Source organism: Cibotium barometz, chromosome 39 (assembly GCF_041138505.1).
Source record: "Cibotium barometz isolate CiBa-2024 chromosome 39, ASM4113850v1, whole genome shotgun sequence".
In the NCBI taxonomy this organism is placed as follows: Eukaryota; Viridiplantae; Streptophyta; class Polypodiopsida; order Cyatheales; family Cibotiaceae; genus Cibotium; species Cibotium barometz.
In genome coordinates this window covers 24,055,683-24,070,101 of record NC_141084.1, presented here as the reverse complement: position 1 = coordinate 24,070,101, position 14,419 = coordinate 24,055,683, and the positions used below count along the sequence as shown (strand labels likewise).

The 14,419-nt window shown below is 45.4% G+C and overlaps 1 protein-coding gene across 4 annotated transcripts in view; it reads right to left on the bottom strand.

Annotated features, from left to right (window-relative positions):
• LOC147615898 (serine/threonine-protein kinase/endoribonuclease IRE1a-like) overlaps positions 1-14,419 on the bottom strand; it is a 76,081-nt gene that overhangs the window by 13,030 nt on the left and 48,632 nt on the right. For all 4 annotated transcript variants that reach the window (XM_086778526.1, XM_086778527.1, XM_086778528.1 and 1 more), the window contains one exon: positions 10,816-11,119. In XM_086778526.1, coding sequence (XP_086634652.1) covers positions 10,816-11,119 — 304 coding nt within the window. The remainder of the gene's footprint in view (positions 1-10,815; positions 11,120-14,419) is intronic.

Below are 14,419 nucleotides of genomic sequence, written 5' to 3'. Positions count from 1 at the left end.
GCAAACCCTCCGTCCCACATGACATTGTCTCGACGGAGTTTGCTGCACCTCCTATGCTAGTAGAGGCCCTCTTCCAAACGATCTGCTTCATACAGAGGATCAGAGATATGCCATCAGATCGACTCTCACATAGAGCTTTTGAGGCATCTAGGCAGCTCGCAGAGAGTAGGAGATCATGGTATTCACAGATGATACAGTGGCTCACTCAGCATGGTCTCGACATAGATCACCTGCCACCTTTCAAGTATGCTATACATGCACCACACATCCAGCTCTCTCACAGTGAGAGGAACAAAGTCCCTCGGCAAGATTTGTGGCAATGATACACTCAAGAGACTTGGATTACACCCAGTCAGCCTCTACCATTGAAGATGCTATACTACAGAGATCAGTTTATGCGTATCTCAGCGGATGGATTCATACAGAGACCTGGATACATGGATGTGTACATGCCTCATAGTGCCCGAGTGGCGATTGGCCAGCTCAAAGTGTCATCACACCAGCTTGAGATTGAAGCAGGTAGGGCAGCACGGATCCCCAGAGCAGAGAGGATATGCACACTATGCCAGGAGAAGGTTGAGAGTGAGGAACATTATGTATGCAGATGCACAGCATATAGTGTCATTAGAGAGAGATACACCACCATCTTCAGTGGACATCCCTCACTCTGCCACATCATGGAGTCCACAGAGAGACACTAATACGGAAGACATACAGCGTCACAGAGAGACATCATTACAGGCTCAGACAGCTCGAGAGGGGGGACGACAGACATAGATTACTACATTTTTTCAGAGATCCATCCCACTCCCAGCCCCTATGTTGGGGTAAAGGCATTATGCCCACCCTTGTAGTGTGTACAAGCCCATAAGTTATAGTACATAGTACACTTAGTACTTTTAATGTACTAAGTGCACTATGTGTACTAGTGCAATATACATGTGTGATAGGGGAGTCACACACTCAATGCTTGAGTTGACTTATCCCCACAACTCTCTCTCTCTCTCTCTCTTCCTTCTCCCTGTGTGTTTGTCTCTCACATGAAACCCTAACCCTAACTCTTAATCTCCCATTCAACTGGTATCAGAGCGGAGGCAAACAGAACTGCAGAGACCTGCTGAGCACTAAGCCTTCGAATCTCTCTGTGCAGTAGCTTTCGCTTCACACAGTAGTCCGCTTTGGAGGCCATTTTGCAAAGCGACGACGAGCTGTCTGACTACGACGATGAGGATACCGCCATCGCCATCACCAACGCCATATGTGCGGTCCTTCGTGCTGCTGGCCATCAACCCGACGGGAACGACGACGACAACATCAACGACAGCGATAATGCCGACAAGTCTCTTTGTCTTCTGGAGGATGGCGAAATCGGCCCTGCACATCGGGCTGTCTGCCTCTAGACTGGTGGCGTCAGTAGAAGCGCCAGCACAGCTTCGCCGTGGCCACCGCTACACGCGACGTGCGACGGGTAGCACTGGTTGCCTCGCGAATATCTGGGAACACGTGTCCCTGGCGCCGTCTACTGTGTTGCACACAACGAGGAGAGCTACGCACCACTGCCAGCCTGCGGTTTCATCCACGCCTGCATCCAGCCCAAGGCTAACACGTAAAAAAAGCCGGTCACAACTACCTGCTGCTGAGAAGCTGCGCTGGGCACACACACGTGCCTCTGACCTTAGTCGAGTCAGATTTCTGCAGCAGCACCTCATCAAAGCAAATTCGACGCCTCCTCTTTTCCTGCAATCAGAAATTACGAGGTACATGCTTCAATTTTTTTTTGGGATTTGCAATTGAGCAGGTACAATTATCAATTGAGCAGGTACAGGTGCCAAATTGCTCAATTTTTGAGCAAAATTGGCAAAATTGGGTGACATTGGTCACAATCAGAGTCAATTTGCAGGAAATTGGATGTCGAAATTTGGGGCTTTTGATGTAATTGTGCAATTAAGCATTCATACATGCTGCATGATGTGAGAAATTTCACATTCGGGCAAAATTGCAAGAAATTGATGTGCAAATCAAAGGGCTTTTGTGCCAATTGGATTGATTTGCATGCAGGCACTCGCATTTGATGCTTTGGGCAATGTGTTGATGCCTGTCAAGCACTCAATGTGCCTGTAAATCAAGGGGCTTTTATGTATTGGATGTATATGTGGCCAGGGGGAAGCATCGGGAAGACTCTGGATGCCTTCATGTGCGTTAATGTACCATGTATGATCAGAAATTGATCTTAAATCAAGGGGCTTTTCAAGATTTTATGCTTGTTGAGCTTGGCAAAGCAGTAGGCAAGACTTTTATGCTTTGAATCCTCGGAAATCCACTTGCAGTCAAGGGGCTTTTGCTCACTTTCAGTCCGGGATTGTTGTATGCAGTGGTGGGGACTGTAAAAGTCTGATTTTCACTCATTTGGACAGCCAGGAGAGCATTTATTGCTACTGTACCTGCTGGTACAGCTTTGGTACAGCTTTGTACAAGTTTTGGCATGGCTGCACATTGATTTGAGTGAGCAAAAATCTCAATTTCAGCTGCTATACTTGCCGGTACAGGTTTGGTACATCATTGGTGAGCACTTAGTACTGCTGTACTGTACTTTGGAAGGGGAACAGAGCACATTTAAGGTGCTGTCCTAAATCTGCAGCAACCAGATTTTGGTGATTTCATCACATACAGTGGGAGTAGAGTTGCATTTGTGCTTCCGCAGTGGGAGATAAACTTTGGGAGAACAACTGTGAGCACTTTGTGTGCTTTTGGTGCAATGTTTGCACATTTTGCAGGGAGTCAGGCATTGACAGGTTGCATATTGCTATGGCAACCACACAGGTGAGAGCTCTTCATTGCTTCACATCAAGAAGCTTGAAGGCTCACATAATTATGATATTTGGCAAACCCAGTGCTATAATGTGTTGCTCCAGAAGAAGCAGCACAAGCCTGGGGTGTAATGCCCGCTTCTCTTACTGCTGAAGAGTGGGAAGATATGGATGAGCTAGCAAGATCCACCATCATGTTGTCTGTGTCAGACACTTTACTTTTCAGCATTCGTGAAGAGAAGACAGCTTGGGGAATGTGGCAAAGATTGCAGGACTTGTATGCCCAGCAAAGTGCCTCAAGCAAAGTGTATTGGTTGAAGAAACTCATAGGTCTTCAAATGAAGGAAGGGGCGTCTATGGCAGCCCATCTAAATGAGTTTAATGGTGTTGTCAGCCAGGTAATCAATCAAAAGTTGGCAATGGACGATGAGTTCAAAGCCACTTTTCTCTTATGCACTTTGCCAGAGAGTTGGGACACATTCAGGACAGCCACTAGCAATTCGAATGCTATGCTGTCATATGCAGATGTTGAGGGTGCTCTCCTTCAAGAGGAGATGAACAGGAAAAACAACTCTGTTGGAAAGTCCAATGCAATGAATGCACGTGGGAGATCCCAGCAAAGGGGTAAAAGCCAAGAACGGGGAAGGAGCAAGTCCCGCTCCAAAAAGGACTTGGAATGCCATTATTGTGGCAAGAAGGGACACATCAAAAAGCAATGCTACAAATGGAAAAATGATCAAAAGGAAAAGGGAAAAGGCAAAGAAAAAGACAAAGATGAAGCCAAAGATGTAAAGCAAAAGGGCAAAAGTGGAGTCAAGATTGAAGAAGTCAATGTGTCACATGCAGGTGACAGTGAGGATGAGGTCCTATTCACGTCTTCACTTGATGCCCATTCACTTCTTGCAGGAGATGGTCATGGTATGCACTCATGGATCATTAATTCAGGTGCCTCCTTTCATGTCACAGGTTGCAGAGACTTGTTTGTCAGGTATACTGCTGGAAATGAAGGAGTAGTTTATTTGGGTGACAACCATGCATGCAAGATTCTTGGCAGAGGTGATGTGAGGCTTGTGTTTTCAGATGGCTCACAGCTTATGCTCCATGATGTCAGGCATGTGCCTGAGATCAAGAAGAACCTGCTTTCTACTGGACAGCTTGATGATGCTGATTATGTTACCACATTTGGTCGTGGAAAGTGGAAGATTAGTAAGGGCTCACTGGTTGTTGCCAGAGGCTCTAAGGTGGACACTCTTTACTTCATGCATGCTGGTGTTTGTCACCATGCTAATGTAAATGCAACCGAGCTGCCGGAAATCTCTATGTGGCATAGCCGGTTGGGACACATGAGTGTCAAAGGAATGGAGCAATTGTCTCGTTTGGGTTACTTGCCTTCTCTAAAGTTTTCAAGTTTTCAGTTTTGTGAGCATTGTATATATGGCAGGCAACTCCAGTGCCCCCACAAGAAAGCTTTTGGACAGAAAGATGCTCAGTTAGAGCTTGTGCATACAGATGTATGTGAGATGCCTCAGCTTTCTTTGGGAGGGGCAAAATACTTTGTGTCTTTTATAGATGATGCCACACGCAAGGTGTGGGTTTATCCTCTTCGTTTAAAGAGTGATACATTCTCAGTGTTTGAGAAGTTTGTTGCTCTTGTTGAGAATCAAACTGGCAAAACACTGAAGGCTTTGCGTTCCGACAATGGTGGAGAGTATATGTCCAAACAGTTTCAGGACTTTTGTGATGCTAAAGGCATCAAGAGGGAGCTCTCTATTCCTTATGATCCTCCACAAAACGGGACAGCAGAGAGGATGAACAGGACCATTCAGGAGAAGGTCCGTTCTATGTTGTCACATGCTGCATTACCTCATGGATTTTAGGCTGAAGCTGTTATGACAGCCGTTCATCTTATAAACAGGTCACCTAATACGAGGCTTGGTGGGAAAGTGCCAGAAGAAGTATAGACAGGGAAGCCTCTGCATACAAGCACTTGAGAGTGTTTGGTTGCGTTGCATACGTGCACATACGCAGGGAAATGCACACCAAACTTGATCCTAAGTCTCACAAATGCATATTCCTAGGATATGGTGACAGAGGTGAAATGGGGTATAGACTTTGGGATCCAGTGAATAGAAAGATTATACGCAGCAATGATGTCATTTTTGATGAAACATGCATGTATAAGGAGCCTGCAAGGCAACAGGAGCCTGGCAGAGTCATCTTTGATGATGATGGACATCATGGACAACAACCAAGGGCTGTAAATCAGCCATTATAGCAGCAAAACCAGCCCTTAAATAGTGCTGAAAATGGTCCAAATGGACAGCCAGAGATGGCAGAAGATATCCCTATGGATATACCACAGTTACAGGAGATACCGGGCATGATCTTTCAACCATATGGCATGGAACAGGAGCCACCAATGGGTGATATGCAGGCTGGACAGCAACCTGCAAATGATGGTCATTGGGTACGGAGGTCCTCTAGACCCTCCAGAGCCCCTGACAGGTTTGTTCCACGGGTTGACTACTTGATGCTCACTGACTGTGGGGAGCCCTCATGTTATAAGGAGCCCTCATGTTATAAGGAGGCTTTACAGAGGGCAGACAAGGCTCTTTGGGAGCATGCCATGAAGTTAGAGATGGATTCTCTGCACAAAAATGGAACATGGAAGTTGGTGCATTTGCCTGCAGGCAAAAAGGTTTTGCCATGCAAGTGGGTTTACAGGCTCAAAGTTGCACCTGATGCAAAGCCAAGATACAAAGCCAAGTTAGTGGCTAAGGGCTTCAAGCAGGAATATGGTGTGGACTTTGATGAGATCTTCTCTCCAGTGGTCAAAATGACCACACTTAGAGCTGTATTAGCTTTGGTTGCTCATGATGATCTGGATTTGATTCAGATGGATGTGAAGACTGCTTTTCTTCACGGTGATCTACATGAGGAAATATATATGCAACAGCCAGAGGGTTATGCAGTAAGTGGAAAGGAGAAGCTTGTATGCAAGCTGAAAAAGAGTCTTTATGGGCTCAAACAGGCACCAAGGGAATGGTATCATAAATTTGATACATTCATGAAATCCCAGGACTTCAGGAGGAGTGACATAGATCACTGCTTATACACCAAGAAAGCTTTGGATGGCAATCTATTGATTCTCATCTTGTATGTTGATGATATGTTGATTGCCGGGAAATCTCGTAAAGAGATGGATGCCTTGAAGAAGAGGCTGCATCAAACCTTTGATATGAAGGATTTGGGTGATGCAAATCACATTTTGGGTATGCGGATACTTCGGGACAGAAATCAGCATGTGTTGTATTTGTCTCAGAAGGAATACATTGGCAAAGTTTTGCAGAGGTTCAATATGGACGGGGGGAAGAAGACTAGTACTCCTTTGCCTCCATATGTGAAACTCAGTGCTATGGACAGCCCACAGTCGGATAGTGACAGGGCTGATATGGCAAAGATTCCGTATGCTTCAGCTTGTGGCAGTCTCATGTATGCCATGGTTGCTACTAGGCCGGACATTGCATTTGCAGTGGGAGTGGTTTCATGGCCAAACCTGGCAAGAAGCATTGGGAAGCAGTGAAAGGTGTCATGAGATACCTGAAGGGCACACGGGATATGTGCATATGCTTTGGCAAACAGGATGCATTAGTGCATGGTTACACGGATTCGGATTATGCCGGTACCGGTTATGTGTTTACATTCACAGGAGGTGCTGTGTCATGGATATCCAGGATGCAGAAGTGCACTGCCTTATCTACTACAAAGGCCGAGTATATTGCAGCCACAGAGGCTTGCAAGGAGGCATTATGGCTATCTCGGTTAGTGGTTGATTTGGGTTATACAGGGGATATTCCATTGTTGCATTGTGACAGTCAGAGTGCCATCCAGTTGGCAAAGAACCCTGTCTTTCATGCAAAGACGAAGCATGTGGATGTGAAGTATCACTCATCAGAGAGGTGATAGAGAACAAGCAAATTCAGCTTGTTAAGATTCATACGGATGACAACCCGGCTGATCTGTTGACAAAGGAATTGCCTCCGGAGCGGTTTGCTCATTGCAGACACTTGATGGGCATTGGATGAGGCCAGTTTCAGCCTTGATATAGCCTTGTATATTATCATGTACATGCTGATTTTTCTTTTCCTTCATTTAAGGGCACTTTGCCTTTAAGTAGAAGGTTGTTGGGGTAAAGGCATTATGCCCACCCTTGTAGTGTGTACAAGCCCATAAGTTATTGTACATAGTACACTTAGTACTTTTAATGTACTAAGTGCACTATGTGTACTAGTGCAATATACATGTGTGATAGGGGAGTCACACACTCAATGCTTGAGTTGACTTATCCCCACAACTCTCTCTCTCTCTCTCTCTTCCTTCTCCCTGTGTGTGTCTCTCACATGAAACCCTAACCCTAATTCTTTCTCCCATTCACCCTACACAGCAGGGAATTACTCTCCAGAGAGCAAAGACACTCAGAGCCCGCAGGAGACAGAGGACACCTGGCTTTCGGACACCACGCCTATACCAAAGAGAGATGACAGAGATCAGAGCTCAGTTTTACAGAGAGGGTGCGGAGCGACTGGCTCGCTTCAGAGAGCAGACCCAAGCATGTTCTTTAGGGGGCTGTGGACACCCCCTTCATTGATGTATACCATTTTATAACCCCAAAATGGTACAGGATGGAGCTAGCTAGGTTGCATATCATGATTGTATACTCCATGCATATAGCTTTGCATTCTCCTAGTAGTAGAGCTCCATCCCCTCCCCCACTCATTGTACTTATTGCACACCCAGATTCAGCTTTTTAGTTCAGTACTTTTTCATTTTGTTGGGATGACAGAGGATACCCCACACAGGTACACTGATTTGTCTCATAGGCCGAGTTCGGTCTTTTGGAAGACGTTAATAAAATCTCTCTCTCTCTCTCTCTCTCTCTCTCTCTCTCTCTCTCTCTCTACTATGAGATCTGTGAGAGGTTTCACTGTCTATTTCGTGAGGGATTTGGTCCACTCTTCAGGATCATTAACTTCCAAGACCAGCATTGCCTAGGCCTCTTCCTGCTTGAGCTCCGCAGACACATGGACACCTCCTTGAGAGAGCTTCCACCCCAGCCACCCCGCCCCCTCCCTCACCAACCAACCATCACCAGTTTCTTCCGAACCCAGGAGGTGGAGGACACCGATATAGTGGATCTTGTGGACCCTCCACGAGCTACTCCGCCCGAGAGGAGTTACCTCGGACCGAGCCTCCGCACTCCAGCGTGCCCGACGCCCCCGGCCCCCCGGCCCCGATCACCTCATCAACTCTAGATCCAGCCCCATGCTTGATATTTTGGAGATTGGTATACCATCTACTCGAAGCTGATGCTGCTCTCATGTTTCGATGTTCTTAGTATTCCATGATGAGTTTCCATGGACAGTTTTGTATCACCTAATGAGATAACTATGTTTATGTTTTCTTTCTGTTTCATTTTCCATTCCATGATGAGATATGCCATGGACATTATTGTATCACTTTGGTCTCATAGGCCCAATGGGTCTTTCGTAGACGCTCTCTCTCTCTCTCTCTCTCTCTCTCTCTCTCACTACATATTATGCTCTATGCTGATGATATTGTATTAGTGTCTGAGTCTCTAGGTGGTCTACGGCAGCATCTACATGCACTCGATGATTTCTGCACACAGAGGGGTCTTACTGTGAACCTTGGGAAAACCAAGGTTATGGTCTTTCATACATCGAGACAGGGCAGGAGTCAGCTGACATTCACTCTCGCAGGATGCCAGGTGGAGGTGGTGACATCATACGTGTACCTAGGGGTTACCTTCTCTGCAGCAGCCACACGCTTCACCATGGGTTCAGCAGCCAGAGCTAGATTAACACGGGGATATGCAGCATTGGCTATGCTAGAGAGACAGTGCCACCAGGCGCATTTTCAGGAGCCCCGGACGAAGGGGTGGCTATTTGACACATTAGTCACACCGGCATTGATGTATGGAGCAGCGGTATGGGCGCCAGGCCTTGCTACCCATTGGTGGACACAGATAGAGAGACCACAGGCCCTCATGATGGCACGCATGATACGCAGCAAACCGTCAGTACCTCATGACATTATCCGAGCAGAGTTTGCTGCGCCTCCTATGATGGTAGAGGCCATATTTCAGACTATATGCCTGCTAGACAGATTCAGAGAGATGCCAGAGGACAGATTGTCATACAGAGCTTTTGAGGCATCTAGACAGCTGGCTGAGGCAGGAGACAGAGGATCATGGTATGCACAGGTCACACATTGGTTCTCATAGCATGGCCTAGACATGGATCATCTACCACCATTCCAGTATGACAGGGATGCACCACATATCCGTCTCTCTCATAGTGAGAGGAACAGAGTATCAAGACAGGATCTATGGCAGCTCTATACACGAGAGACATGGATATCGCCTACACAGCCTCTTCCACCGAAGATGCTATACTACAGAGATCACTTCATGAGTATCACTGATGATGGATTTATAGAGAGGCCTAGATACATGGAGGGCTTTTTACCACACGGCTCCCGAGTGGCTATTGGTCAGCTCAGAGTTTCATCACACCGATTGGAGATTGAGACTGGCAAAGCAGCACGGATCCCCCGAGAGGAGAGGGTATGCAGATTGTGCAGAGAGGAGGTGGAGAGTGAGGAGCATTATGTATACAGATGCAGAGCATATACAACCATGAGAGAGAGATATCAAATTTTATTCAAAGAGCCACATTCCCTACGCCAGAACTTTGAGGCAACAGACCAGCGCATACTGGGGGGAGACATTCTAGACATACAGCGCCACAGAGAGACATTATTACAGGCTCAGACAGCTCCAGAGGAGGGGCGACAGACACAAATTACTACATTTTTTCAGAGATCCATCCCCCTCCCAGCCCCTACACGGCAGGGAATTACTCTCCAGAGAGCGGAGACACTTAGAGCCCGCTGGAGACAGAGGACACCTGGCTTTCGGACACCACGCCTATACCAGAGAGAGATGACAGAGATCAGAGCTCAGTTTCACAGAGAGGGTGCGGAGCGACTGGCTCGCTTCAGAGCACACCCAGGCATGTTCTTCAGGGAGCTGTGGACACCCCCTTCACTGATGTATACCATTTTATACCCCCAGTATGGTACAGGATGGAGCTAGCTAGGTTGCATATCATGATTGTATACTCCATGCATATAGCTTTGCATTCTCCTAGTAGTAGAGCTCCATCTCCTGCACACCCAGATTCAGCTTTTTTGTTCAGTACTTTTTCATTTTGTTGGGATGACAGAGGATACCCCATACAGGTACTCCGATTTGTCTCATAGGCCGAGTTCGGTCTTTTGGAAGACGTTCATAAAATCTTTCTCTCTCTCTCTCTCTCTCTCTCTCTCTCTCTCTCTCTGTACATAAGCATCATACATGAGACTTGAGGAGGAGAAGTGCAAGAAGGATAGGGCTCTCCATGTGCAAGTGTGAGCATCATACATGAGACTTGAGGAGGAGAAGTGCAGGAAGGATGTGAGTGTGGCGGCAACAGGTGGGGGCTTGTTCCGAGGCAGATGCCATGGCGCTTTGCCAGATGATAGGAATGGACGGGACCCCCCCCCCCCCCCTTCCTTTTGCAGATACATGGAGGGCAAGGAAGGACATGACACAGGACACCCCTCATCATCAGATTCCTTGATGCCTCTTAGACATGCTGGAGGACTTCAACGCCAAGACAAGGTGTTAGCAGGTCCCACTACTTGATCTCGACGACCCTGTCAAACTACAGGAGCTCGACATCACTTACACGGGGTTATAGAGATCATCACATGATTGTGAGGAGGCTATGGTGTATGGGAGACATTTTTTACAGCTCTTGATCTACTTTAGCTAACGGGTTGACGCTTGTCTCCACAACTTCACATGCCCCCAATAAAAAAGCAAAACAAGCGCAAGTTCATTTCCAGAACAGGAATAGTAGCATGAAGAGTGACCTTGAAAACATACCTGTATCTCTAGAGGTAGCTCTCTGAAATGACTAGACTTGTTACGGATGACTCGAAGTAAGTCTCGAACACTACTGTAATTATATTTCCTGTATTTTCCAAGGTTCTGTATGAAGGCAGCATCTAGCTTCTCACCCCAAGGACGGTCAAGAGCCAATGGTGACGCCGCCTCCAGATCTTCCAAAAGAAGAGACTCGCATACCTTGTCCTCTAGTTCAACTCGGTCACTAGCATCACATAGAAACTTTAATCTTATGTCACACCTCCAGAACAGGGGATGGACTCTCACTGCATTCACATCGGGTCTGCAGCATTTCACAATAAATACGCAGGTTAGGCATCATAATTCTTTTGCAAAAGGTCTTGATTTACCTCACTGAGAGAAAAATGTGCACCCTAAAAGCATACATATGCATATATTAATTTATGTGCAAAATACATATGAGTGCAATTTATGTGTAAAGCAACCATATGCAAGGGCTTGTGTAACCTATGACCAATGTATGGAAAAGCTAGAAATAAGATCAGTCTGGGTTGAAGCACCTGTAGACCTAGCCTGGTTAGTTGAATCCAAGGCTTGGGGATGGCCGTGTTAGGAGCTAAAGAAAACATCATATGAAGTCTCATGTAAACATCAAGATAAAGACCCCTTGTGTAACCTATGACCAATGTATGGAAAAGCTAGAAATAAGATCAGTCTGGGTTGAAGCACCTGTAGACCTAGCCTGGTTAGTTGAATCCAAGGCTTGGGGATGGCCGTGTTAGGAGCTAAAGAAAACATCATATGAAGTCTCATGTAAACATCAAGATAAAGACCCTCTCTATAAATCTTCTGATTTCAGTTAAGTTCCGAAAGCCTTTTAGATTTCACTTTTCTAATTTTCAGAGATCGAAGATTTTTTTATCGTCATCTTAATCATGCACTTTTAAAAACTTGCACTCTTTCCTCACCTTCATGGTATCTACAAAATAGCCAGCTTTCCAAATCGAAGCTTGGGGGGACAATATCTTCCCAAATATCTCTAAGTATAAATAGAAAAGGGAGGTTTATTAAAGTTTCCAGAACAATACATATTATAGACAAACGAGTGTGATAGTAGAAACTGAGATTACCCAGAGAAGAGGAAGAGAGGAAGAGAATATCATACACTAGAAGTTATTTCCTAAACTAAACAAAAACCAAAGTGTGATCTTGACTCTGTGAGAGTCTTTTCACAAGCCTCAAATCATCAACTCCATCATGCATAGCATGGACTACGTGCTATGACATCCATCACACGTCATCAGTGCCCAAGAGTAGGTGGAGGTTCATGGTAGAGGTATGTCACCATAGTAGAAAAATCTTCATAGATTACTCATCAAGCTGAGGAAGAGAAATAACAAATGGAGGATTGATTCTGTCAACCTACTTTAGTGTACATTGCTGAACTGAATGAACCTTATACAAGTAACAGAATGGTCGTCAACAGAGCAAGGAAACCTTCTGCAGTACTATTACAAATGCTGAAATCTGATGCCATACAAAGCCCCCGACTGATTGCTGTGTTACTTAGTGCCATAGTTGAATCAACACAGCATTTTCATAATGCAAGCCTGTATATATGTCTGCACAATGGATGTGAAACGTCTGCTGCTCAACACCTTCAAAATTCACTCAACAAGGTGAAGCACCACCCTAGACATTATAGAATGGGGTGTGCATGCTATATCAATTTGCATACTTTACAAGCTTGAAAGAGTTGAATGGAAATCGCACAAATTGAAAACATTATTCACACATATCCATATGCAATTCTTTCACGACTTAGCTACCTCCTATATACAGCAAATAAGCATATACTTGAATGCATATGCATGTTGAAGATGTGACTTTATGACATGGCATTTTGATCCGCATTGATTATGCATTGACTACGAATTGCCATGTTGATAACTATGACCACTGTTGTTTGGGTTGCTTCTGAGGGTTAAATCTTCTGCTCTTTGGGCTTGTTCTACGACTCTTCAAGTTTAGCTTTGTCTTCTCTCCCTTAGCTGGCTTGCCTTCATTTGCATTTTTCTACTTAGCTTGTTTGGGAGTAGAATGGAGAGACACGGGATCTACTTATAGACTTGTGTTAATTTGGGTTAGTTGAGTTTTTGTTGGATCAGCCCCCAAGGAGTAGGCAATAGTTGCAACAGCTATGGGGGCTGAAACTCCATAGCATGGAGAGATAGAGAGACAAACGATACGCTAGAGAGAGACTGTGATGCACTAGTGTTGGGCATAATGCTTGATTGATAGAAAATGAAAGTGCATGTCCTTTTTGTAGGTGCTGGATCTTATCGTCTGACAACACAATCACACACATACACATGCGTTGCCACATGGCACACTTATCTTAAGAGGTGGTTCACACGCACACACACAATAACACATATAAGGGTTGAATCATATGGATGAAGCTCTGAATATCCCAACAAACCCCCCTTCGGAGCAAAGGTGGTGAGACCCGAACGCAAAAGAAAGATACTACCTTCTAAACCCATCACATGCTCTGTCAGAGCCGACTCATCATGCACACCTCCCGTGTCATGATAGCCCTCCAATCACATAATACAACCAAGGTAGCAAGGCTAGCACTTCGTCACCCCCCTGGCTCCTAACTGGGATAAGTTGGAGATACGAAGCCTTTTATAAAACAAGGCACACACAGACACACACATGACGTACATTTATTACAAATCGATTTCGGGAGACATCCCAGGTAGAGGACCCATGACTCTCAACATACATAAAACAAGAAAATGATTTTAGGAAATTGAATCTCCCCTCGATGCCGGTGATGTCATCTTTTCCAACGTCTCTTCCATGCTACACCCCTTCCATGACCTTATGGGAACTTCAATTTGCTGAATGTAGATATGATTTTCCCAATTTTGGTTGGTTTGTTTAAAATCCCCAAATTTATGTTGTTACAGGGGCTTCAATATTGATGCAAAGGGCTGATTTTTACAAAAGCCCTAATTTTTCCGGCTACGACGGTGGCCAATACTGATGATGAAGGCAATACTTTAAGGTTATTAAAACCTTAAAAGTAAGATGGCGTGGTACTGTAACCGACTGGAACCGGACTAGAAGAGAAATACTTCAAGTGTGGACAAAGAATAATGGCAAAAAGCCACAAAATATAAATATAGACAGCACATTGAGCCAGAACAACCAGCCCCCGTCGGTACTTCTTTATTACGCCTATACATGGAATCCAAGGTGAGGTGCAATTTGCACCGGATTTTCCACAAATATCCCAGATAGCTTTCTTCACAAGACTCAAAAGAGACTCTGACAAAGCTCTGTTCACAAAAGCTAGACTAAATCAATGCCACAAATCAGTCCAAATTGTCTCTGAATATGATCCAAAACAACCCACTGTTGAAAGCATGTTCTGAGCACAGGAGGGAGAAACAAACTGTGTAGTCAGCCGAGGACAGATTTACAGCCAGCTTACTCCGAGCTTGGGATCACCTCAGGCCGGCCCTTAGACAGCTAGATCCATTTGCTTCAGAGGAGCGCCTTCGACAACCAGCCATTGATTTGGAACCCCTTGATCTGTTTACCCAATGGC